Source organism: Natator depressus, chromosome 7, assembly GCF_965152275.1.
Source record: "Natator depressus isolate rNatDep1 chromosome 7, rNatDep2.hap1, whole genome shotgun sequence".
In the NCBI taxonomy this organism is placed as follows: Eukaryota; Metazoa; Chordata; order Testudines; family Cheloniidae; genus Natator; species Natator depressus.
The window spans coordinates 51,588,179-51,615,113 of record NC_134240.1 but is presented as its reverse complement, the minus strand read 5'-3'; the positions used below and the strand labels follow the sequence as shown (position 1 = coordinate 51,615,113).

At 46.9% G+C, this 26,935-nt stretch overlaps 1 protein-coding gene across 1 annotated transcript in view; it reads right to left on the bottom strand.

The window, feature by feature from the left end:
* Window positions 1–26,935, bottom strand: part of FANCD2 (FA complementation group D2) — a 202,334-nt gene that overhangs the window by 9,648 nt on the left and 165,751 nt on the right. The window contains exons 38-42 of the mRNA XM_074958397.1: window positions 18,817–18,910; window positions 17,182–17,253; window positions 9,089–9,127; window positions 8,232–8,306; window positions 4,434–4,508 (exon numbers count right to left, since the gene is read on the bottom strand). Of these exons, the coding sequence (XP_074814498.1) occupies window positions 4,434–4,508; window positions 8,232–8,306; window positions 9,089–9,127; window positions 17,182–17,253; window positions 18,817–18,910 (355 nt within the window). The remainder of the gene's footprint in view (window positions 1–4,433; window positions 4,509–8,231; window positions 8,307–9,088; window positions 9,128–17,181; window positions 17,254–18,816; window positions 18,911–26,935) is intronic.

The following is a 26,935-nucleotide window of genomic DNA, read 5'->3' as shown; positions in this document are numbered from 1 at the left end:
TGGCTCAAGAGATAGCCTCTCCACCCCCAAGGATACCTGAAAGAAACTGGAACAAAGGATAGTAACTACAGGGGGGGTGAGTGATTGCTGGACCCAGACTAGAAGACTAGTCTGTAAAAGGAAGCTTACGGGAAAGCCTCTGAGGGTGAAGTTTTTTTCTGTATTCAGTTTTCTTACTGTATTAGGCATAGACTTGGGGGTTTTATTTTATTTTACTTGGTAATTCACTTTGTTCTGTCTGTTACTACTTGGAACCACTTAAATCCTACTTTCTGTATTTAATAAAATCACTTTTTACTTATTAACCCAGAGTATGTATTAATACCTGGGGGGGTGGGGGTCAAACAGCTGTGCATCTCTCTCTATCAGTGTTATAGAGGGCGAACAATTTATGCGTTTGTCCTGTATAAGCTTTAAACAGGGTAAAACGGATTTATTTGGGGTTTGGACCCCATTGGGAGTTGGGCATCTGAGTGTTAAAGACAGGAACACTTCTTAAGCTGCTTTCAATTAAGCCTACAGCTGTTAGGGGATGTGGTTCAGACCTGGGTCTGGGTTTGCAGCAAGCTAGCGGGTCTGGCTCAAACCAGGCAGGGCACTGAAGTCCCAAGCTGGCAGGGCAGGAAAGCAGGGGCAGAAGTAGTCTTGGCACATCAGTTGGCAGCCCCAAGGGGGTTTCTGTGATCCAGCCCATCACATTCTTGCGCTGCTGATGTGCAGCTGATCAAAAGCTGAGTTAGGGAGTGATCCGGATCTTTCAATGCTTGAGGGTGGCTGCTACCACAATCAGCAGCTTGGAGGATACCTAGGAGGCTGTGCATAATGAATAAACCTACAGTGAGAAGGAGTGGGAGAAGCAGCTAGCCTAGGTCCTGGAATCCCAGTGCAAAATCTCATGGTGGCAGGCAATATAGTCTGCAAGCTTAATATACTAAAATCTCTTTCTAAGGCAAGATAGTGATAGAAAGGTAAGGGAAGTGTCATTTGATTCATAAAAATCTACAGAATCATAATTTCAGTAGTGCCATCCTCTGTGGCATGGCAGGGGGAACTTGCTGCCCCATCCACCTGGCTCCCAGTTCCAGGTCCTCAAGTTCGTTGAAATTTTGATAATACAATGTTGTTGGGAATGGGTCGAGCTGGTATCACTGAAAGCCCCTTCTCCCACGAGCACAATGGTACTAAACATGACAAACCTAGAACAATTCCATAGATAGATATTGGAGAAAATGTTTAAAAAATCAACTTTTTATGAAAGCATAGTTGAACACAGGCATGCCAAACATGCAGCCCTCACAAGATAAGCTGTGACCCTTGACTACCAGTCTGTGTTATCAGTTAATGCTCAAAACAGGACACCTGATTCGTTTTTTTAATGTTACAGATGACTATCAATGGAAGGAGTGCTTCAAGCTGATTTGCCATCATCAGCAAAAAAGCGGTTCAGTGATATTGATTATCAGCTTTGTTTATTATGCCAAGAGTGGTACCAAGGCACGGGGTAAGACATCAGTATCAGGCCAGAAATTACTGGAATCCATCCCCAAACAGTACGCACACAGCTACATAACATACATTACATAACATAATTAATTACACCCCAAACTAATTTATTACAAAATCCTTGTTTTTACTTTGGTCTTAATCATTTTTAGGCATCAATGCGGAGACAAAGAGTACCAACTAGCAGCTGAATCTTTGGAGAATACCACCATGGGTGGACCGGGCTAAACACATTTGGTGGCACCTTACGTGCTATAAGAAGTGGGCCCATAAACTGAATTTGGAAGGTTGGTGAGGAAGCACATTGACCATCAGAAAAAAGTTGAAGGTGCTGGGACAAGTGCCAGCTGTGGCATGCATTTCGAGAAGAACACCTGCTGCTTCTTCAGTAAGCTGGAAGTCATCCCCTTAAGCACAGTTTCAACACTTGAGAGAGGTATGAAACTATATGAAGCAGTCACTCTTAGAGAGAACACTGATAACATTGGTTATCACATTGAGTGATACCTCAAGAATGCATGTAATATGTTGTGTCAAAAGGTAAACACAACAGAACCAAATATTGATTGTACTACTGCAAACTGAGACTCAGCTGGAGTTCATACATTGCTTCACAGAGGCTCTAGTGGATGGGAAAGTGGTGGTGATGTCTGAAGCAGAGGCTATGAGCAGAGAAATATGTAACTTTGAATGGGACTGAAGAGGAGCAAATGCTTAGCAGAAAGGCTCTTAAAGCACTTACTGAAGATGAACCGCAGGATATGGACATAGTTTTTAGCAATCCTATCCACTGAAATGAATCACAGAGCATATCCTTAAAAGCTGCAAAAGAAGTGGCACTATCAAAAGTGGAAGAAAGCACTAATCTCAACTGTAATATGAAGACACTGTTTGTAGCTGCAAAATTTTTACAGAAAAGCATTTTGTCCAGTACCTGGACATTTCAGGGATCCATAGCTGATGCCAAACCTGAAAAAAATAACATTGTGTGACATGTACTACTACTACTTTAAGTGGTGCTTTGGTGGTTGCAGTGATTTCAGCAGCAGCAAGTATGACAGTAAGCAAGCAGAGCACAAGGCTGCTATTTTACTGCAAAGCCTCATGTATGAGTGCTTGAGTGAAACAGCTTTCCAACACATACACGACAACCATGAGGCATATGCATAATCTACCATTTCAAGTGGCTGTCGGTTTAATAATTCATTCCAAAACATGCAGCAAATTCCTCAAGCAGCTTTTGCACAGCAGCTTTTGACTGCTCCACTGACTACTACAAAGTTCTCTGCCTGGAGACTGCAACTACAAACAGTGTTCTTTGCCTCTTGGAACTGAATGAACGTTCCCCTAAACCTCATCAAGGGTAGGTGTATATTTTGTGCTGTGGATAACTTAGACTTCCTGGAAGATACAGGAGATAGCAAAGGTACTCTTCATGCTGCTGTGATGGTTTGCTATCAGGAGTGTATTAATGGGGAGCAGTCCCAGGCTTTGGTGCTGTCAGAAACATTTTTCAATCACTCAGACCATTAAATGCCACTGCACTGCCAGGTTTCCAAGCCCTTTCAGGGTGTGACACCACTGGAAGGTTGGCTGGAAAGGCCAAATTATCATATTGGAAGGCATTGGATTCAGCCTCCATAGACTCTCTCCTTACTCTGAGGGTGCTCAGAATGGATGAAGCAGTCACTGACGCGGTCATAAATGCACTGGAGGCATTGATATGCTGAGTTTATCATTTGGAAATCAACATTATGACACTTGCAGAGCTATGTTGGTGGATGTTTGCCAAGAAGCAGACAACAGGAGAAAAATTACCACCAACAAGGGGTGCATTTATACCTGCTATCAAGAGGGCAAATTATCAAGGAGTGAAATGGATCCAGGATGATTGAGTGCATCCAAAACTACCCTTCCTTGTCAGGAATGGATGGGTCTTGGAGGATGGACTGATCACACTTGTGTGTGAAATACTATGCGCTCCCGAATCAATCCTTCAGCTAATCAAATGCTCGTGTGCAAAGACCAGATGCTCATCACCCTGAAAATGTGGCCAGCAGCCTGCTATGTACCGAGATGTGCGAATGCGGCACCGACAAGGATCAGTGTGAGTCTGTGTCTAGCAGTGGTGCCCTAGATGGAGACAACACAGATGACGACTTTGATGAATAAATGTTTTCAGTTCTAAATGCCAAGTCTAACTTCCCTAGAATTACCAAAGAGCAGTGTCTTTTTTATGTAAGCCATGCATCCCTGAGTTAAAGTATAATTAAACAACCGCTGATTTTTAAACTTTTTTCTTGCATATATATCATAAAAGGCCTTGTTCTACGTTTGTCATGTTTGGTACTATTGTGTTTGTGGGAGAAAGGGCTTTTGAGTGATACCCAACTCAACCCATTTCTGACGACATCGTATCAGCAATATTTCTACCAACTGGAGGACCTGGAGCTGGGGAGGACTGTTGTGCGGAGTGAGTCCCCCTTGCCAGGACACAGAGGATGAGACCGTTGAATTTATGATTCTGTAGATTTTTATAAATCAAATGACCCGCCCTTACATTTATATCATTAACTTGCCCATAGAATTACATACTTTCCCAGACTAATGGGCCTGGACAACAGAGGAGGCCAAGCAGATGAGTAAACCTGGGAAGCATATCCCCTGGGACAGCTGGCAAGGGAGCACAGAGCAATTTGCAGGTGTCCGTCTGTGCTTATTAAACCCAGAGCAGCTTTGCTGTCAGGACACTTCAACCATGACAGGAGCTTTATACTGGTCACATTCCTGTGAAGAGGAGTCCTGTGTGGGACCCCTGGAGTCACCATGTGAGGGGGCAGTGGTGACAGACAGACACACAGAGAAATCAACATAGATTAGTAAGGCCTTGTGAATACAAGAGCTAGTGCAGAGTCTAGAGTCTCCCTTACCTTTGAATGGCCACACATGTGATGAAGTTGTCTGGTGCTCAGCTGCAAAGTTTTCAGCAAACTCTGCACGTCTTCCTGTAATGAAAAGGACCCCCTGAGTCACTGGTACTGTATTTTCAAATCCATAAGAATTTGCTACCCATCACAAAGGATAACTTGGAAGCAAGACTATCAGCTCTCCTATTCATCCTACCAGTGCTACAGAGATATAAAGACATACGCTCTGCCCATTCCACAGAAAATACCCAACAAGTTAAGAGATGGCAGCCATAAGGGAGCTGAACTCTGCATAGTCTCATAACCAACAAGAGAATGTGCTCACCAGACATGTATCATGGACACCACTCTGTTCCACAGCTCTGCAAAACAGCCAAGTCAAGCCAGACATTTTGAACTGAATCTGTTCTCTATTCTCTAGCACAGAACCCTGCACCTATAGGGTCAAAGTGCCTTGGGGCCGGGGAAATCAACTTTTCACAAGCAGCTCTACCCACTTGCTGAAATGTGAAAGCAGTCATAGAGCAGCCAGCCCCATATTGCAGCCCAGGCAGCAACAACATGTGGTCTGTAATGCCCCCACCAAGCTGAGAGACGGAGACCAACATCTTCAAAAGTTTGGGTGGCCACAAGCAGCAATTTGGGGCCTGTCTAGAGACTCTAGTGAGGACTGTGCCTAAAGATCTTCAAAGCTGGCATTTGAGCACACACACACTGTCCAAGTGCTCTGGGGCTTGAGCTCTTCAAAGGGGTGGGGGGTCTCAGAGATGGCAGCCCAGGATAGAGCAAGAGAAAGCACGCTCCTGCCTCCAGAAGCAAGGGGGCAGAGCTACCTAGTTCTCTGCAGCCTGGGAAGCACACTCCAGGAGAAGCGTTTAATCAGGCACATTCAGGCTGATGTCAGATGAGTCTGGTTTGTTAGCACTTACCACAAACATGCTCCCTCCTTCCAAAGACTGCTCAGAGACTGGCAGGTCAGACACCACATTCAACGTGGTCACAGAAGCCCCTGGAAACATCAATGTCTTGGCGCCCAAATGATTTTTTATATGCATTTGGGCTGCATCTCAGCCCCAGTCATGATACCTCAAAAGCCTCAAATTCTAGGCAACTATGGAACTGTCAACATACTTTTTCCAGTGGGCCAGACAGTCATGTTGCAGACCGCAATATGTGAACAAGTCATTTTCAGCCAAACTCTCAACTACTCTGAGGCACCCTCCTAGTTCAGCAAGAATCTCCAGCAAGGGGTGGCCAACCATCTGCCACACTGGGTACGACCCAATGGTTTTAGGGCATCAGCCACACCACTAAACCTCATGGTCAAAGTCTGGGGATGGAGGCAAGAGAGAGGAGCAGCAGCAGGTAGGAGGACTGCTGCCAGCACCGTAAGGCCAGCAGCCTAATGATCTCCCACAGCAGAGCTGCTTAGTGGTGCTGCTTCAGGTACGTTAGCAACAAGAAGAAAGTCAAGGAAAGTGTGGGCCCCTTACTGAATGAGGGAGGCAACCTAGTGACAGAGGATGTGGAAAAAGCTAATGTACTCAATGCTTTTTTTGCCTCTGTCTTCACGAACAAGGTCAGCTCCCAGACTGCTGCACTGGGCAGCACAGCATGGGGAGGAGGTGACCAGCCCTCTGTGGAGAAAGAAGTGGTTCGGGACTATTTAGAAAAGCTGGACGAGCACAAGTCCATGGGGCCGGATGCGCTGCATCCGAGAGTGCTAAAGGAGTTGGCGGATGTGATTGCAGAGCCACTGGCCATTATCTTTGACAACTCATGGCGATCGGGGGAAGTCCCGGATGACTGGAAAAAGGCTAATGTAGTGCCCATCTTTAAAAAAGGGAAGGAGGAGGATCCTAGGAACTACAGGCCAGTCAGCCTCACCTCAGTCCCTGGAAAAATCATGGAACAGGTCCTCAAGGAATCAATTCTGAAGCACTTAGAGGAGAGGAAAGTGATCAGGAACAGTCAGCATGGATTCACCAAGGGCAAGTCATGCCTGACTAATCTAATTGCCTTCTATGACAAGATAACCGGCTCTGTGGATCAGGAGAAAGTGGTGGACTTGTTGTTCCTTGACTTTAGCAAAGCTTTTGACACGGTCTTCCACAGTATTCTTGCCAGCAAGTTAAAGAAGTATGGGCTGGATGAATGGACTAATAAGGTGGATAGAAAGTTGGCTAGATTGTCGGGCTCAACGGGTAGTGATCAATGGCTCCATTTCTAGTTGGCAGCCGGTATCAAGTGGAGTGCCCCAAGGGTCAGTCCTGGGGCCGGTTTTCTTCAATATCTTCATAAATGATCTGGAGGATGGTGTGGATTGCACCCTCAGCAAGTATGCAGATGACACTAAACTGGGAGGAGAGGTAGAAACACTGGAGGGTAGGGATAGGATACAGAGGGACCTAGACAAATTAGAGGATTGAGCCAAAAAGAAATCTGATGAGGTTCAACAAGGACAAGTGCAGAGTCCCGCACTTAGGACAGAAGAATCCCATGCACCGCTACAGACTAGGGACCGAATGGCTCGGCAGCAGTTGGGCAGAAAAGGACCTAGGGGTTACAGTGGATGAGAAGCTGGATGTGCGTCAACAGCGTGCCGTTGTTGCCAAGAAGGCCAATGGCATTTTGGAATGTATATGTAGGGGCATTGCCAGCAGATGGAGGGACGTGATCGTTCCCCTCTATTCGACATTGGTGAGGCCTCATCTGGAGTACTGTGTCCAGTTTTGGGCCCCACACTACAAGAAGGATGTGGATAAATTGGAAAGAGTCCAGCGGAGGGCAACAAAAATGATTAGGGGACTGGAACACATGACTTATGAGGAGAGGCTGAGGGAACTGGGATTGTTTAGTCAGCGGAAGAGAAGAATGAGGGGGGGATTTGATAGCTGCTTTCAATTACCTGAAAGGGGGTTCCAAAGAGGATGGAGCTTGGCTTTTCTCAGTGGTGGCAGATGACAGAACAAGGAGTAATGGTCTCAAGTTGCAGTGGGGGAGGTTTAGGTTAGATATTAGGAAAAACTTTTTCACTAGGAGGGTGGTGAAACACTGGAATGCTTTACCTAGGGAGGTGGTGGAATCTCCTTCCTTAGATATTTTTAAGGTCAGGCTTGACAAAGCCCTGGCTGGGATGATTTAGTTGGGGATTGGCCCTGCTTTGAGCAGGAGGTTGGACTAGATGACCTCCTGAGGTGCCTTCCAACCCTGATATTCTATGATTACTCTCCACTCTAGCAGACATAGGCCAAGAGACAGAGATCCATACCATGAGATTTGTGACCTCCAGCTTCTAATATTGTAGTGCTTGGTACCTGAGAATGAAATCAGGCACTGAAAAACTCCACCTGGCACAGACTGCCACCTACTGACCTACCAACAGTGCTCTGCTACCCTGTTCATTTCACTGGCTACTCACCAGCTTGCATGCATGTCTTCTAGCCCGCTGTTTGATCTGGTGCGCTGGAGGACATGACATAAGTCATCTGAAACCTGCCTATTGAGTGTATTTATCCATCACTTGTAACCAAAGTTCACAAATGAGAGGCTTGCTTTAATCCCAGTTATATTTAGATGACTGTACAGCTGAAGTTATGAAGATGGCTTTTCTCAAATCAGCATTGGCTAGGAGGCTGCAACCAGTCTACATCCAATAATAATATGTAAGTATGATCCATGCTTTTGTCCTCTCAAGACTGGACTACTGCAATACACTCAGGAAGCCAGCTGCTGCATTCTGCTCTTACTTCAGCTTCCAAATGGATTTCAGGCAAGTCTCTGTGCCTCTGAAATTCTTACCCTGTGCTTTTTAAAGCTGTAATCCAAGAGAGGCATGGCAAGCTTCAAGAAGGCTTCCACAAAGAGGCGGCCATACTGTGAATGCAGAAAGATGATAAGTAAACACATCACACACTTTTTCTTATTGCATTTGGCTATTCCACCAACCAAACTTTAAATTCCTCTTTGAATGAGCCAAGGGCAATTCCACATTAGCAAGGAGTTCAGGTAAACAGGGAAAGGTTCCTCCTCTCTTTTAGGGCATTCTCTTCTAAAGGTCCATCACAGATCTCTCCTGCTTAAGGGCTAGATTTGGATCTCCATATCCTATGAGGAGTCTCACTAGAATCCAATTGCAAACAAGTCTGGTAGCTTTAGAGGCAGGGACATTTCCTTTTGCTAGTGATTAAAGTTCCTGGAATGCACAGGGACTATACCATATCACTAGGAATATAAAATGAAACAATAATAATAAGTACACAGCAATGAAGCAGCCAGTCTGTGAGGTCCCAGCTGGAAAGGAGAGGGCCATGTAGGGGGACACACTGCTGCCTTCTGGGCTCAGTGTGAAAGCTGCCTGCAGCTGTTCTGTGAGCCCTCGCTGTACTTGTTGTGTTATGTGTAGGATTCCACAGGCAGCAGAGGCTGGGGAAGTACCAGCAGTGGAGCTCCAATGGAGTCACGCTGTTAGGCATTCTGGGCACGAATGAGGGCAGAGTCCAAGAGCCAGTGCACTTGGGCATGAGATAGAGGCAGATCTGCTGCCTGACCTAATAGAGAAGAGGAACTCTGTAACCGCTCCCCACCCCACCGGGGGAACAATTCCTGAAAGACCACAATCAGGCTGCCATTCTCTGCAATCTTGAGTTCTCACTTACCTTCAGGCAGATGCTGAGCACAGGCCTGCTGTCAAACACCTGCTCGGAGAGAACGAGAGAGCCAGTTCAGGGGGAAGGAACAGTGAGAACAAGAGCAAACAGGTAAGAACTAGCACTTAGCTGATGGTATCCCCAGTGTTAGGGGTAACACTGGGAAGCCAGGCTCAGCTGGAACCCATTCCCAGATCTAAGCGTGGGGCAGGGGAGGTCTTGTGTGAATAGTGTGGGGAGCTGGATGCATATTCATGTGGATAGAAAACAGTGGGGTGTGCAAGGTACGGTGGGTGTGTAGGGGGTACATCAGTGTGACAGAAAAGAGGAAGAGAGAATGATATTGGAACCAAGCCTAAAGAAAAGAAATCACCATTGGATGAAAAGTGCTGTCCAAGGCTCAGAAACTGGTTAGGAAACAAAGAGTTTCAGTGGTCAGTTTTCATCATGGTGAAAAGGTTAACATCTGGAGTACCAAGGTACGGTGCTAAGAGGGATGTTTACTGATCTACAAAAGGAGGGGAGTAGGGAGGTGGTGACATTGGCAGATGACAAAATTACTTAGGCAAGTCTGCAGTTCCTCAGAGTTTTCTCCAGTCCTGAGACCTAACCCAGCTAGGGGACTGGGGCAACAGAACAACATATAAAATTCAGTATTGATAAGTGCAAAGAAATGCTCTTGGGAAGGAATAATTTTAAACTATTCATATACCTTGCGGGGTTCTAAATTAACTGCATCCATTCTGCTCAATGTGCAACTGCAATCAAAAATCAAACAACATGTTGGGATGCAGAAGGAATGGGACAGAGAATGACTGGCAAGCTTGCAAAGGTTGTAAACTCAACGGCATTTCTGTGTCTTTCTGCCTAGAACACAATAACTTTTGAACGATAAATTGGCTCAAAATTCCAGGGAACGTTTTAGGAGTCAATGACCAGAACCCTACTGATTTGAGGGAAAACTATAAGGGGAAAAATGGAGGAACACACCAAGCCCTTGACATCTGTTTAGCACAGCCACAGCTTCAATTGGCTATCAAACAACTAGTTGATGGTACGCACTAACACCAATATCCTTACTCACCCTCCCAGTACAATTCAACATGTTGATACACCGACAATTTTATCTCCCAGGCAAATAACAGTGTTGGTGAGGAAGGAGATGTGAGGGGACTGGGAGCGTGCACACACAGCCCCTGGCATGGGGGAGAGAATGGGGGATCCTCATATGGAGGAGGGGGAATGGGAGAAGACAGAATCTCTGGTAGAGAGGGAGACTGGGGAACCCTGGTATGGGGGAAAGGGGAAAACACAGAGTGCCTGCCATGGGCAGGCAAGGAAGAAATGGAGGACATGGAGGGAATGAGAGTGAACACAGGGCATCTGGCATGAGGAAGAATGTGGAACTGTTGAAGAAAGGAATGGGGAGCAACAAACCTCTGACATGGGATGAGTGGGAAATATGGGGCACACAGAACTCTTGGCAGGAGGGAAATTAGGGGGAGTTGCATGTAACGTCTGTAATAGAAGGGATGGGATGGGAGGTTGGCACACAGGAGCTTGTGGGGTGAATGGAGGAAAGCAAGGAGCTTCTGGGGTGTGCAATGTGCTCAGCTCACACTAGTTACAAAGTGACCGAACACTCACACAGAAAATATAACACCACAGTTCTATAAACCAAGAGTATATCTTCCTCTGGGATGCTAGTTCTGGTCACCCCATCTCAGAACAGAGATAGCAGAATGGGGTTCACAGACAGGCAACAAGAATGGTTGTGGGTATGGAAAGAATTCACGTATGCAGAGAGACTGAAAAGGTATACTGACTATGTCACCTCAAGACAGGATACAGAGGTAAAGTTTCTAGACACCATGAATGACATGACATCTGTTAAGTACATCAGAAGCAGGAAGCCGGTCAAACAGTCAGTGGGGCCACTAGACGATTGAGGTGGTAAAGGAGCACTCAAGGAAGATAAGGCCTTTGCAGAAAAGCTACATGAATTCTTTGCATCAGTCTTCACGGCAGAGGATGAGAGGGAGGTTCCCACACTTGAGTCATTCTTTTTTAGGTGACAAATCTGAGGAACCGTCCCAGATGGAGGTGTCAAAAGAGGAGGTTTTGGAACAAATTGAAAGTTAAACAGTAATAAATCACCAGGGACAGATGGTATTCACCCAAGAGTTGTGAAAGAACTCAAATAAGAAATTGCAGAACTACTAAGTGTACTATGTTTCAGAGTGGTAGCTGTGTTAGTCTGTATTAGTAAAAAGAACGAGGAGTACTTGTGGCACCTTAGAGACTAACAAATTTATTAGGGCATAAGCTTTCGTGGGCTAAAGCCCACTTCATCAGATGCCTGCAGTGGAAAATACAGTAGGAAGATATATATATATACACACACACACAGAGAACATGAAAAAATGGGTGTTGCCATACCAACTCTAATGATACTAATCAATTAAGGTGGGCTATTATCAGCAGGAGAAAAAAAAACTTTTGTAGTGATAATCAGGATGGCCCACTTCAAACAGTTGACAAGAAGGTATGAGTAACAGTAGGGGAAAAATTAGCATGGGGAAATAGTTTTTACTTTGTGTAATGACCCATCCACTCCCAGTCTTTATTCAAGCCTAAATTAATGGTGTCCAGTTTCCAAATTAATTCCAGATTTGCAGTTTCTTGTTGGAGTCTGTTTTTGAAGTTTTTTTTTTTTTTAAAGGATTGCAACTTTTAGGTCTGTAATTGAGTGACCAGGGAGGTTGAAGTGTTCTCCGACCGGTTTTTGAACGTTATAATTCTTGACGTCTGATTTGTGTCCATTTATTCTTTTGCGTAAAGACTGTCCGGTTTGGCCAATGTACATGGCAGAGGGGCATTGCTGGCACATGATGGCATATATCACATTGGTAGATGTGCAGGTGAAACAGCCTCTGATGGTGTGGCTGATGTGATTAGGTCCTATGATGGTGTCCCCTGAATAGATATGTGGACAGAGTTGGCAACGGGCTTTGTTGCAAGGATAGGTTTCTGGGTTAGTGTTTTTGTTGTGTGGTCTGTGGTTGCTGGTGAGTATTTGCTTCAGGTTGGGGGGCTGTCTGTAAGCGAGGACTGGCCTGTCTCCCAAGATCCGTGAGAGTGAGGGATCGTCCTTCAGGATAGGCTGTAGATCCTTGATGATGCGTTGGAGAGGTTTTAGTTGGGAGCTGAGGGTGATGGCTAGTGGCGTTCTGTTACTTTCTTTGTTGGGCCTGTCCTATAGTAGGTGAATTCTGGGTACTCTTCTGGCTCTGTCAATCTGTTTCTTCACTTCAGCAGGTGGGTATTGTAGTTGTAAGAATGCTTGATAGAGATCTTGTAGGTGTTTGTCTCTGTCTGAGGGATTGGAGCAAATGCGGCTGTAGCGTAGAGCTTGGCTGCAGACAATGGATCGTGTGGTGTGGTCTGGGTGAAAGCTGGAGGCATGTAGGTAGGAATAGCGGTCAGTAGGTTTCCGGTATAGGGTGGTGTTTATGTGACCATCGCTTATTAGCACCATAGTGTCCAGGAAGTGGATCTCTTGTGTTGACTGGTCCAGGCTGAGGTTGATGGTGGGATGGAAATTGTTGAAATCATGGTGGAATTCCTCAAGGGCTTCTTTTCCATGGGTCCAGATGATGAAGATATCATCAATATAGCGCAAGTAGAGTAGGGGCGTTAGGGGACGAGAGCTGAGGAAGCGTTGTTCTAAGTCAGCCATAAAAATGTTGGCATACTGTGGAGCCATGCGGGTACCCATAGCAGTGCCGCTGATTTGAAGGTATACATTGTCCCCAAATGTGAAATAGTTATGGGTGAGGACAAAGTCACAAAGTTCAACCACCAGGTTTGCCGTGACATTATCGGGGATACTGTTCCTGACGGCTTGTAGTCCATCTTTGTGTGGAATGTTGGTGTAGAGGGCTTCTACATCCATAGTGGCCAGGACGGTGTTTTCAGGAAGATCACCGATGGATTGTAGTTTCCTCAGGAAGTCAGTGCAACAACACACCACACCACAGAACCACTAACTCAGGAACCTATCCTTGCAACAAAGCCCGTTGCCAACTGTGTCCACATGTCTATTCAGGGGACACCATCATAGGGCCTAATCACATCAGTCACACTATCAGAGGCTTGTTCACCTGCACATCTACGAATGTGATATATGCCATCATGTGCCAGCAATGCCCCTCTGCCATGTACATTGGTCAAACTGGACAGTCTCTACGTAAAAGAATAAATGGACACAAATCAGATGTCAAGAATTATAACATTCATAAACCAGTCAGAGAACACTTCAATCTCTCTGGTCACTCGATCTCTGACCTAAAAGTCGCAATATTACAACAAAAAGACTTCAAAAACAGACTCCAACGAGAGACTGCTGAATTGGAATTAATTTGCAAACTGGATACAATTAACTCAGGCTTGAATAGAGACTGGGAGTGGATGAGTCATTACACAAAGTAAAACAATTTCCCCATGTTTATTCCCCCCCACTGTTCCTCAGACGTTCTTGTTAACTGCTGGAAATGGCCCACCTTGATTATCACTACAAAAGGTTTTCTTTCCCCCACCCCCCTGGTCTCCTGCTGGTAATAGCTCATCTTAAGTGATCACTCTCCTTACAGTGTGTATGATAACACTCATTTTTTCATGTTCTGTGTGTATATAAATCTCCTCACTGTATTTTCCACTGAATGCATCCGATGAAGTGAGCTGTAGCTCACAAAAGCTTATGCTCAAATAAATAGGTTAGTCTCTAAGGTGCCACAAGTATTCCTTTTCTTTTTACTATTTCTTTTGTTTATCATTTTTACAGTGCAAATATTTGTAATAAAAAAATATACACTTTGATTTCAATTACAAAACAGAATACAATATATATAAAAATGTAGAAAAACATCCAAAATATTTAGTAGATTTCAACTGTTATTCTATTATTTAACAGTGCAATTAATCGTGATTAATTATTCTGAGTTAACTGTGATTAATTGACAGCCCTAAAATTAAGCACTGTGTGCAAAAAGAACGGAAGCTACATTTTCATGTAAAGTCAACAGGAAAAACAGTTTGTGGGGGGATGTGAACTCAAGATGCCGCCACCACACTGAAGAACAAACTACAGGAATGCCTTTCAAAAGTCTACTGGACTATAACAGGGGGTGCAAAGACAAGACCCTATTATCCATTTCACTGTGGACCACCCTTGTAGGAGTGGGATGATTCATGAAGGAATGGATCCTGGATTGACTGAAAACCAGCAAGCTCTGTAGAAAGACTTTGTGGGTGAGAAAATGCTTTAGTCAAGGTTGTAACTTGGTAAGTTTTAGTCTCCAGAAAGCATGTCATTCTCTTATTTTATTTATAACTATTTCTGTTTCCATTATTCTTACTCAATACTTACTTGAATCTGTTCTTTGTGAATAAATTTATATTTGTTTTCACCATAAATTGATTACAGTGCTGTGTTGCTCTAAAGGACCTGATTCTGAATTGTAACCTTCTAGCTGTGTGTTCACTGTCTCTTTGAGGACAACTTACCTGGTAATTACTGAGCGTGTCCAGTGACTGGGGTTGGATACTACAGAGGGACGCTTCTCAGGAGTTTGGGGACTGGGGTACACAAAGTGTTGTGTAAGGCAAAGTGAGGGCTGGCAAAGTCCTGAATTTATCTGGGTGGTGAACTGGTACATAGTTTAACACCAGCAAGTCTCTCTCTTGCTGAAATTGGTGGGTAGCACAGTGATCTACACAGTGGACACCCTAAGAAAGTGTCACAGAAGGGTTGGAAGGATTTTGTTTTCTCTCTAATGCTTTCACTTTAAGAATAAATTTGCTTGTTTAGAAAGAACTGGGTGGTAACTTATAACTGCGGGCAACTACACTGTTTATAGTAGGGGTGGGCAAACTACGTACCACGGGCCGAATCCAGCTTGTCAGAGCTTTGAATCTGGCCTGCGGGATTGCCACCGCCGTGACGCTGCTCGGCTAAGGCAGGGTCCCTGTCTGCCCTGGCCCCGCGCCGCTCCCGGAAGCAGCCAGCACCACATCCCTGCAGCCCCGTGTCAAGGTTCCTCCCCCACTCTGAACTCTAGGATACAGATGTGGGGACCTGCATGAAAACCTCCTAAGCTTACTTTTACCAGCTTAGGTTAAAACTTCCCCAAGGTACAAATTAATTTTATCCTTTGTCCTTGGAATATCCACTGCCACCACCAAACTCTAACTGGGTTTACTGGGAAACATAGTTTGGACACGTCTTTCCCCCCCCAAAATCCTCCCAACCCTTGCACCCCACTTCCTGGGAAAGGTTTGGTAAAAATCCTCACCAATTTGCATAGGTGACCACAGACCCAAACCCTTGGATCTGAGAACAATGAAAAAGCATTCAGTTTTCTTACAAGAAGACTTTTAATAGAAATAGAAGTAAATAGAAGTAAAGGAATCACCTCTGTAAAATCAGGATGGTAGATACCTTACAGGGTAATTAGATTCAAAACATAGAGAATCCCTCTAGGCAAAACCTTAAGTTACAAAAAAGACACACAGACAGAAAGAGTCATTCTATTCAGCACAATTCTTTTCTCAGCCATTTAAAGAAATCATAATCTAACGCATACCTAGCTAGATTACTTACTAAAAGTTCTAAGACTCCATTCCTGTTCTATCCCCGGCAAAAGCAGCATACCAACAGACACAGACCCTTTGTTTCTCTCCCTCCTCCCAGCTTTTGAAAGTATCTTGTCTCCTCATTGGTCATTTTGGTCAGGTGCCAGCGAGGTTACCTTTAGCTTCTTAACCCTTTACAGGTGAGAGGATCTTTCCTCTGGCCAGGAGGGATTTTAAAGGGGTTTACCCTTCCCTTTATATTTATGACACCCCTGGTGGCGGGCGGGGGGAGGAAGAGGGCTCTGCATGCTGCCCTCACCTGCAGGCACCGCCTCCCACAGCTCACATTGGCCAGGAATGGGGAACTGCGGCCAATGGGAGCTTCGGGGGAGGTACCCGCAGGCGAGGGCAGCGCGTGGAGCCCTCTGCCCCCCGCTCCCCCAGAGGCCGCAGGTACGTAGTGCCGGCCGCTTCCGGGATGGGAGCAGCGCGGGACCAGGGCAGGCAAGGAGCCTGCCTTAGCCCTGCTGCGTGCCGCTGCCACCCCAGAGCCACTCAAGGTAAGCAGCGCTGGGCTAGAGCTCGCAGCCTGAACCCCTCCTGCACCCCAACCCCCTGCCCTGAGCCCCCTCGTACACCCCACACCCCTCCTGTGCCCCAACCCCTTACCCTCAGCCCCTTCCTGCACACTGCAGCCCCTCCCTCACCCCAACCCCCTACCCCAGCCCTACATTCATGGCCCTGCATGCTATTTCCCCACCCAGATGTGGTCCTCAGGCCAAAAAGTTTGCCCACCCCTGGTTTGTAGCCTCTGAGGAGAAAGCAAAGTGCAGACGCTGTCCGGTTTAGACAGTCTGGCTTGCTGGGGAATTCACAGTGTAGGCAGGGATCTGTGCAGCCTGAAAAGCCCTAGTCAGGATGGAGAGAGATGTGGGTCTCAGCCAAGAAAGGTGACAGTTGAGGAGCCAGGAGCCTAAAAATGGTTGCCCTTGCTGGACCACGGAGGAGGAATGCAGTTCTCCTAAACTGTGACAATTAGCAGGAAGTGTTCCTGGAGTCAGGTTATCCTAGAATTGCCTACTGCAGGTTTCTAGATCTGCCTCTGAAGCAGCTAACACTGGTCTCTGTCCGAGACAGGAGACTGCACTGAGTGGACGAAGAGTCAGATACAGTTGGATAATTCCTGTGTTCCTGTCCTTCTCCAGGGCCTCTCTGCTTCCTCCTTTCTTTGTCTGTATTATTTGTCCATACAAAAAACTATGCTACTAGAATGCTAAGGCTACAAGAGTGAGGATGTGCCAAAGTGAAGGTTGAATGTGCCACCCCATGAGTACACACTGCAGTTGGCTCTGATTACACGATCACAGACCATTTCTCCAACATAGTGTAAGTCACATTGTTTTCCTTGCATGCTCAGGCATGGATGGGTGGGACTCTGCTGGGAAGGAAGGAAAGATGAATGTGCTCACCTTGACCAAGTTAACAAGGATATGGAAATCCCGCACCGCCATGTTCCAGTGCAGCAGCTTCTCTAGCTGTACCTGGGGAGTGACAACACAGTAATCCAGTCCTGTTGTCCACACAGAGCCATTGCATTTCCCTTCATATTACTGGGTGCTACTACAGTATGCACTGTGGCTGCAGACAGAGGGTAAAGAGCCCAGATCCTGCCAGAACCTGAGGCATCACTGCTGTGCAAAGGGGAAGGGACATGTTTGAGAAACAGTGTTTGAGATCCTACATCTTAAAAGACTCCACAAACATTTACCCGTGAAAGTCAAAATCATTCAGTAGCCATTCCAGCTTTCCTCACCTGCCAGATTTATACTCTCTCCATCTGATAAATGTATCTTTCTATTCACCCTGGAAACAGCCGGGGAGAAACCACTTTCCCGCTCACGAGCAGAGTCCACAGCCACACATTCAGCCAAGTGGCCGTTCAGACACAAAACACAACCCCCCCCCACATCATTTGCTAAAACTACTAGATAAGTTTGTTGCCCATGAAAACACAGAAGACAATCTCTGGAAAGAAGCAAGCTCCACCAGTGCCCAGGCCCATAAAATGACTGGGAATTAATCATGTACAATCCACCTACTTGATCCCAACATATGCTCCCTATTCAAAAATTCCTTCTTACTCCTAGGTGGGTGCAGGACCTACCTATTCCACTTAATTTTACTAAGTTTAGTCCTGTTTTCTGGCAATGCATGTTTTCAAAGATTCCGAGGCCAGAAGGGACACTGTGATTATCCAGTCTGACCTCCTGTATAACACAGGCCAGAGAACTGCCCCAAAATAATTCCTAGAGCAGATATTTCAGAAAAACAGTCAATCTAGATATAAATTCCATGGTTAATTACTCTCACTCTTAAAAATTTATGCCTTATTTCAAGCCTAAATTTGTCTAGTTTCAACTTCCAGCCATTGGACTGTGTTATACCTTTTTCTGACTGACTGAAGAGCCCATTATTAAATATTTGTTTCCCATGTACATACTTACGGATTGTAATGCAGTCACCCCTTAGCCTTCTCTTTGTTACATTAAATATATTGAGCTCCTTGAGTCTACCACTATAAGGCAGGTTTTCTAACCCTTTAATCATTCTTGTGACTCTTCTCTGAACCCTCTCTAATTTATCAACAACATTATTGAACTGTGGGTACCAGAACAGGATGCATTATTCCAGCAATGGTTTGCACCAATACCAAAGAGAAAGGTAAAATAACCTCTCTACTCGTATTCACGATTCCCCTATTTCTGCATCCTAGGATCACATTAGCTCACAGTGGACCTCATGTTCAACTGATTATCCCTAAATCCTTTTCAGAGTCACTGCTTCCCAGTATATAGTCCCCCACCCTGTAAGTATGGCCTACATTCTTTGTTGCTGGGTTAATGGGGAATTTGGCCAGGGTACCAGCTAGCTATTAAGCAGTTTGGTAGACTGCCATACTCAAAAGGTTATGTGGTGTGTCTGTGTTTCGGCTACCTGCCAGGACATCATTGTTAAGACACTACTACTGTAGCATTTTCCTGCAGTTTCCTGGCTTGTGTTTTGTAAATCCCTGCTGGAGATCTCAGATGTGTTTGCTGGCCTACCTCACTTGAGTCCGATGGTTTCCCAGCAGGAATGCTTCTCACTGAATTCTCCAGCTGAGCCATCATCACTTGGAAGAAAACCGGAAATGTCTGCCTGGAGAGAAAAGAGCCAAGAGCCCATTAAAGACTTATGGGCAGCTGTTTGTGCATCTGGTTGGGGTGCTTGTTAGGGGCTTATTCCTTCACCCGCTCACTTCCCTGGTCCTTCTCGCATGAACAGAGAGCAACAATACCCAAAGTCCAAAGGTGCAAACAATTCGATGTTTATTGGGGTGAACTTCCAGCAAGCAATGATTCCAATTTCCTTCCTTAGTGTCCCCCTTCCCAGCTCTGACACCACAGAGCCTTACACCTGTGTCCCTGTTCCCATTCCCACCTTTAGCAAAACATGATTCCAATTTCCTCCCCCTTAGCAAAACATGATTCCAATTCCCCCACCCCCATTCCCCCGCTTTCTTCCTGATTGACTGCAGACTATATAGTAAAACCTGAGTTCTGCTTAGCTATACCTTAACCAATCATTTTACTGAAATTTAACTAACTAATCCTAACATATTGTAACATGTTTCAGAGTAACAGCCATGTTACTCTGAGAGTTACCAAAAGAAACTACAGCATTTGCTCAAGAAATTCCCTGAAAAAGCACAAGATCAAATCCGCACAGACACACCCCTGGAACCCTGACCTGGGATATTCTATCTACTACCCAAGATCCATAAACCTGGAAATCCTGGGCGCCCCATCATCTCAGGCATTGGCACCCTGACAGCAGGATTGTCTGGCTATGTAGACTCCCTCCTCAGGCCCTACGCTACCAGCACTCCCAGCTACCTTCAAGATACCACTGACTTCCTGAGGAAACTACAATCCTTCGGTGATCTTCCTGATAACACCATCCTGGCCACTATGGATGTAGAAGCCCTCTACACCAACATTCCACACAAAGATGGACTACAAGCCATCAGGAACACTATCCCCGATAATGTCACGGCTAATCTGGTGGCTGAACTTTGTGACTTTGTCCTTACCAATAACTATTTTACATTTGGGGACAATGTATACCTTCAAATCAGCGGCACTGCTATGGGTACCCGCATGGCCCCACAGTATGCCAACATTTTTATGGCTGACTTAGAACAACGCTTCCTCAGCTCTTGTCCCCTAACGCCCCTACTCTACTTGCGCTATATTGATGACATCTTCATCATCTGGACCCATGGAAAAGAAGCCCTTGAGGAATTCCACCATGATTTCAACAATTTCCATCCCACCATCAACCTCAGCCTGGTCCAGTCCACACAAGAGATCCACTTCCTGGACACTACAGAGCTAATAAACGATGGTCACATAAACACCACCCTATACCGGAAACCTACTGACCGCTATTCCTACCTACATGCCTCCAGCTTTCACCCTGACCACACCACACGATCCATTGTCTACAGCCAAGCTCTGCGATACAACCGCATTTGCTCCAACCCCTCAGACAGAGACAAACACCTACAAGATCTCTATCAAGCATTCTTACAACTACAATACCCACCTGCAGAAGTGAAGAAACAGATTGATAGAGCCAGAAGAGTTCCCAGAAGTCACCTACTACAGGACAGGTCTAACAAAGATAATAACAGAACGCCACTAGCCGTCACCTTCAGCCCCCAACTAAAACCCCTCCAATGCATTATCAAGGATCTACAACCTATCCTGAAGGATGACCCAACACTCTCACAAATCTTGGGAGACAGGCCAGTCCTTGCTTACAGACAGCCCCCCAACCTGAAGCGAATACTCACCAGCAACCACAGACCACACAACAGAACCACTAACCCAGGAACCTATCCTTGCAACAAAGCCCGTTGCCAACTGTGCCCACATATCTATTCAGGGGACACCATCACAGGGCCTAATAACATCAGCCACACTCTCAGAGGCTCGTTCACCTGCACATCTACCAATGTGATATATGCCATCATGTGCCAGCAATGTCCCTCTGCCATGTACATTGGTCAAACTGGACAGTCTCTACGTAAAAGAATAAATGGACACAAATCAGATGTCAAGAATTATAACATTCATAAACCAGTCGGAGAACACTTCAATCTCTCTGGTCACGCGATTACAGACATGAAAGTTGTGATATTACAACAGAAAAACTTCAAATCCAGACTCCAGCGAGAGACTGCTGAATTGGAATTCATTTGCAAATTGGATACAATTAACTTAGGCTTGAATAGAGACTGGGAGTGGCTAAGTCATTATGCAAGGTAACCTATTTCCCCTTGTTTTTTCCTACCCCCCCTCCTCAGACGTTCTTGTTAAACCCTGGATTTGTGCTGGAAATGGCCCACCTTGATTATCATACACATTGTAAGGAGAGTGATCACTTTACATAAGCTATTACCAGCAGGAGAGTGGGGTGGGGGGAGAGAAAACCTTTTGTAGTGATAATCACCCATTTTTTCATGGTTTGTGTGTATAAAAACATCTTCTGTATTTTCCACAGTATGCATCCAATGAAGTGAGCTGTAGCTCACGAAAGCTTATGCTCAAATAAATTGGTTAGTCTCTAAGGTGCCACAAGTACTCCTTTTCATATTGTAACATGATTATTTAACCAATTATATCCCAGCACCTTAATTAGTTTACACCCAGCAAAATTAATTATACAGCAGACAGAAACAATCACAGAACCAGACAGAGATTATACAGACAAACAATAGGGAAATGGGGACTACAGTGACAGAACACAGAAATGAGGATTTCACATCCCAGCTATTGATAAGTGAGTTCTTGCCAGACAGGAAGCTATCAAACTAAGTTTCCTTTTACATCTTCCTGGCACTCCCCTTTCTCTGGAGATGATAGGCATTATCAGGACAGGATTGTATTCCTACCAGCCCAATAACACCTTATTTCAATGTGACTAGTTTGGAATGTGAGGATGTGACCGTTCGCTTCCTAGCTTATGGCTGCCTCTGCTGCTTAGCCAAAGGCCTTAGCCTAAGAACAGGGCCTCAGACTGTCACAGTAAGAGAAGGCCCTTACACCGGCAGACAGTGATTTTGATTCTTTCTTTTATACCTCTAGAACTAGCTAAGTAATAAGAATACCCCTAAATTCTTAGAGTATAGGCCTTTACAGACAGGCCTGAATATCTATATCCTAACAGTGCTTATCCCCTGCGTAGTCTGAAAACTCAAGAGGCCAGCGGGGTTGGACAAACCATTTCTCATGCAACAGCAGTGGGGTAGTCACTTAGGTGCACTGACCCAGTGCAACTCATCCAGAGCAGGTCTTAGTGCTGAGTACTGAGTTCTTAACAACTTTACCCAACTGAAAGTTGGCAGTATTTATAACCTGGTTAGCATCTAAACAACTAGATAAGATGGGAGCAAGGCCTGGCATAAGACCCACCAGGACAAATATCTACATTCAATGACAAAATACATTAATGCAGAGTTACGGCTGCTTGGTAGGATGTCATCCCCTTGCAGAATGGTGAGCTGAGGAAAAAAGACAGTTACCTTTTCGTAACTCGTGTTCTTCAAGTTGTGTTGCTCATGTCCATTCCACAATAGGTGTGCGTGCTTGCCACGTGCACCGGTGCCGCAAATTTTTCCCCTAGCAGTACCTGTAGGGGAGCAGCCCTAGCAGCCCCTAGAGTGGCGCCACCATGGCGTGGTATAAGGGGTACTGCATGCTCCACCCACCTGCAGTTCCTTCTTGCCAGACAACTCCGACAGTGGGGAAGGAGGGTGGGATGTGGAATGGACATGAGCAACACATCTCGAAGAACACCAGTTACAGAAAAGGTTACTGTCTTTTCTTCTTCGAGTGATTGCTCATGTGCATTCCACAATAGGAGATTCCAAGCTATATCTGTTGGAGGTGGGTAGGAGTTCACAGACACTTGGGACGGAGCACTGCCCTGCCGAACCCGGCGTCCTCCCTCGTCTGGGAGATGATTGCATAATGTGAGGTGAACACGTGGACCGATGACCAAGTAGCAGCCCTACAAATGTCCTAAATAGGGACGTGAGCCAGAAAGGCGGCCGACGAGGCTTGCGCCCTTGTCGAGTGCGCTCTCACAGTCGGTGGTAGGGGAACTCCCACCAGGTCATAACAAGTACAGATTCATGAAGTGATCCAGCTGGAGAGACACTGAGTGGAGATCAGCCAAACCTTCATACGTTCACAACTGTGAAGACTCCCTGAATGATTTTGTTCATTCCATGTAAAAAGCCAGGGCCCGTCTCACATCTAGCATGTGGAGATGGCACTCCGCACTAGTAGCATGGAGCTTGGGACAGAGCACCGGAAAGAAAATGTCCTGGCTCATATGATAGGCGGAGACCAACTTAGGGAGGAACGAAGGGTGTGGGCAGAGCTGGACCTTATCTTTATGAAATACCATGTACAGGGGTTTGGAGGTCAGGGCCTGGAGCTCTGAGAACCTCCTAGAAGATGAGATTGCCACAAGAAAGGCTACTTTCCAGGAAAGGTAGGACCAGGAGCATATAGCAAGTGGCTCAAATGGAGGCCTTGTCAGCCTAGCCAGAACCAAGTTCAGGTCCCACTGTGGGACCGGGGGTCTAATGTAAGGAAAGAGGTGATCCAAGCCCTTAAGGAATTGGCCGGTCATGGCGTGAGAAAACACTGTGTGGCCCTGGACCGGAAGGCCAATATGGCTTCCAGATGCACTTTGATGGATGAGGGCACTAGGCCTTGGCCTCTGAGATGAAGGAGGTAATCCAGTATATGCTAGAGCAAGCAGTCACTGGAGAGACGTTGTGATCAGCGGCCCACCAGGAGAACCTTGACCATTTTGCCAGGTAGGCCTGATGCATGGAGGGCCTCCTGCACTCCAGGAGGACTCGCTGGACACCCTCGGAGCAGGTCCCCTCCTCGTGGCCTAGCCATTGAGCAACCATGTTGTGAGGTGGAGGCAACCTTGGTCCCGAGAGAGAAGGTCTGGGCGGGTTGGCAGCGGCCACGGGGGGGCAATGGACAGGCTTGTAAGAGTCCCATACCAGTGCTGCCTGGGCCATGCCGGGGCAATCATGAGGACGCGAGCCCTGTCTGTCTTTACTTTTTCCAGGACCTTGCTGATCAGCGGAATTGGGGAAAAAGCATATAGAAGCTGACCCGACTAGGACAGAAGGAAGCCATCGGAAATTGCCCCCTTTCCCAGGCCCTTCCTGGAGCCGAACCAAGGGCACCGGCACTTGTCTGGTTGCGAAGAGGTCCACTTGGGGAGTGCCCCACGTTTGGAAGATCATGTGCGCCAACTCCAGGTGCAACGAACATTCGTGTTGGGAAGAGAAGTCCCGACTCAGGCGATCTGCCCAAGAGTTCCGGATGCCCTGTAAGTGGTGGGCTTCCAAGTTGATATTGTGGGCTATGCAGAAGTCCCACTGCCGGAGGGCTTCCTGGCAGAGGGCTGAGAAGCGGGCCCCACCTTGCCTGTTGATGTAGAACAACGAGGTCTTGTTGTCCATTAGAACTCTGACTACCTTGCCCGTAAGGCACAAGCGAAAGGTCACGCAGGCCAGATGGACCGCCCTGAGTTCTTTGACGTTTATATGCAGGGCTAGTTCCTGCGTGTACCACAGGCCTTGGGTCTGGAGGTTTCCCGCATGGGCTCCCCACCCCAAGTCCGATGCATCGGACACCAATTCTATAGTTGGGGGACAGCTCCTGAACGGGACCCCTTGGAGCATGTACGGGGAGGCTAGTATGGTCTTGGGTACAGTGAGGACTTTGTCCAGCCTGTCTCTGGACTGAGAGAACATCGAGGTCAGGCAGAGCTGAAGGGCCCGCATCTTGAGTCTGGCATGATATACCACGTACGTGCATGCCGACACGTGACCCAGGAGTTGGAGGCATGCCCTGGCAGTTGTCATGGGAAACCTTGTGATCACCCTGATGAGCTCCCTCAAGGTTTTGAACCTGTCTGGCAGGAGGGAAGCTCTGGTCGATGTCGTGTCGAGGATCGCGCCAATGAACTCTATTAGTTGTACCAGTACAAACATGGATTTGGTGTTGTTTACCAGCAGCCCCAGCATGGTGCATGTGGATAGGAGAAGTGTTACATGGTCCTGTATCTGTGACCTGGAGCTGCCTTTGACCAGCCAGTCGTTGAGGTAGGGGAAGATCTGGACCCCCCGATGACTGAGGTAGGCTGCCACCAGAGACATACACTTTGTGAACACTCTGGGTGCCATCGAGAGGCCAAATTGGAGGACAGTAAACTGGTAGTGTTCCTGTCCTACCGTGAAGCGACTGCTATCCCAGGATGGGGACGAGTAACAGCATTGTGAGCGGTGCCGGGCTTGAGACCTTGAGTCCGGTGTAGAGGAGCAGGAGTACCGTCTGTAACGGCTGCTCCACGAACAGCTCTGTCGGGCCGATCCGCGACAGCCGGCTGCTGGCGATCTACGCCTGGGGCTGCGGGAGCAGTGCCCTGTTGGGGACCTCAACTGGGACGAAGAGCATGAGCGGCATTGACATCGGTACCGTGAGGGGCTACGGTGGCTTCTTGGAGTCAGCAACCTCTGGTGCCGTCAGTCCCAGTCCCAGTGGGCCATGCTCTGACCTCGAGGACTGCACTCTCTCGATGCAGAGAGGTGCCTCAAATCCCTTCTGCTCAGCACCCAGCCAGACAATCTAGTGGGGTCGACGGGGACTGGTGCGGGCTGTGAGCAGGGTGGTCACTCTGCGGAGAACGGTGTCAGGAACCTTCCCTCGACCGTGAGCAGTACCGCCCGGGTGGTGACTGTGGCAGTCCGAGTGCTGGCTTGCCTCTGGAACTGGGAGCCGCTGGGGTCCGTGCAGTCAGTACCGGGAGAGACACTATGTATCGAGCCGCCTGCAGGGCCACCGGCATAGAGGGCACCCATATGTGGCCATTGGAGTCCGCAGAGGGCGTCTCGGAGTGGGCTGGGCTACTCCGCTCTACTTGAGTCGGAGGCCACAAGGTCGAGGGGAATAGAGAGATGCCCAACGCGGGTCTAGTCTCACCCCCAGCCTTGCCCCGGTGCCTTGATGTAGAAGATCTCTTCTTTGTCTTCATAGAGTGTCCCATGGATGGGGAGCGGTACCAGCTGGTGGAAGGCACTGATGGGTTGCCACGCACTGATGCTGCAGTGCTTGGTGCCGACTCGGAACGGCGTAGCGGCGTCAGGGTCCAGGCCGACTCCATCAATATGGCTTGGAGCCGTACGTCCCACTCCTCCTTAGTCCGAGGCTTAAATGATCTGCAAATTTTGCAGTGGTTGCTGAGGTTGGTTTCTCCAAGACAGCATAAGTAGCTAGTGAGTGGATCACTCATGAGCATAGGCCGTTTACAAGTGTCGCACGACTTAAAGCCCATGGCGCGGGGCATGCCCTGACCCGACCCGGGCGCACTTCTCTATCTATATAACTCTAACTTTTTTTTTTTTTTTAAAACTACAGGTACTAACTATCTATGAACTAAATGACAATCCAAACAGGGAAAGCTACAGCAGAGAGCTGGAGCACAGCAGTTCTGAAGCACCTTCACTGGCAGCAAGAAGGAACTGAGAGTGGGGAGAGAGTGCAGCGCCCCTTATACCGCGCCATGGTGGTGCCACTCCAAAGGTCGCTAGGGGAAAAACTTCCAGCACCGGTGCACGTGGCGAGCAAGCACACCTATTGTGGAATGCACTCAAAGAAGAACTTAAACTTCTGAAAACCAGGAAATGCAGAGCTAAAGTTGTCCGTGCAACCTTAACTCTGCCCTTGTTCAGCAGTGTGCCAATATGCCTCATTAATGTTGATTTTCAATAAGAACACTGAAAAAGCTCCAGAAGACTGGAAGAAAGCTAATATTGTGCCAATGTTTGAAAAGGTCAATGGGATGACTGAGGCCAGTCAGTCTCACATTGATCCCAGGCACAATAATGGAGCAGCTGGTATGGGATTTGATTAATAAAGAATTAAAGGAGGGTAATATAATTAATGCTATTCAGCATGGGTTTATGGAAAATAGATCCTGTCAAACTAATCTGAAATCTTTTTTGGTAATTATAAGTTTGTTTGATAAAGGTAATAGTGTTGATGTAATATCCTTAGACTTCTGTAAGGCACTGAGTTGGTA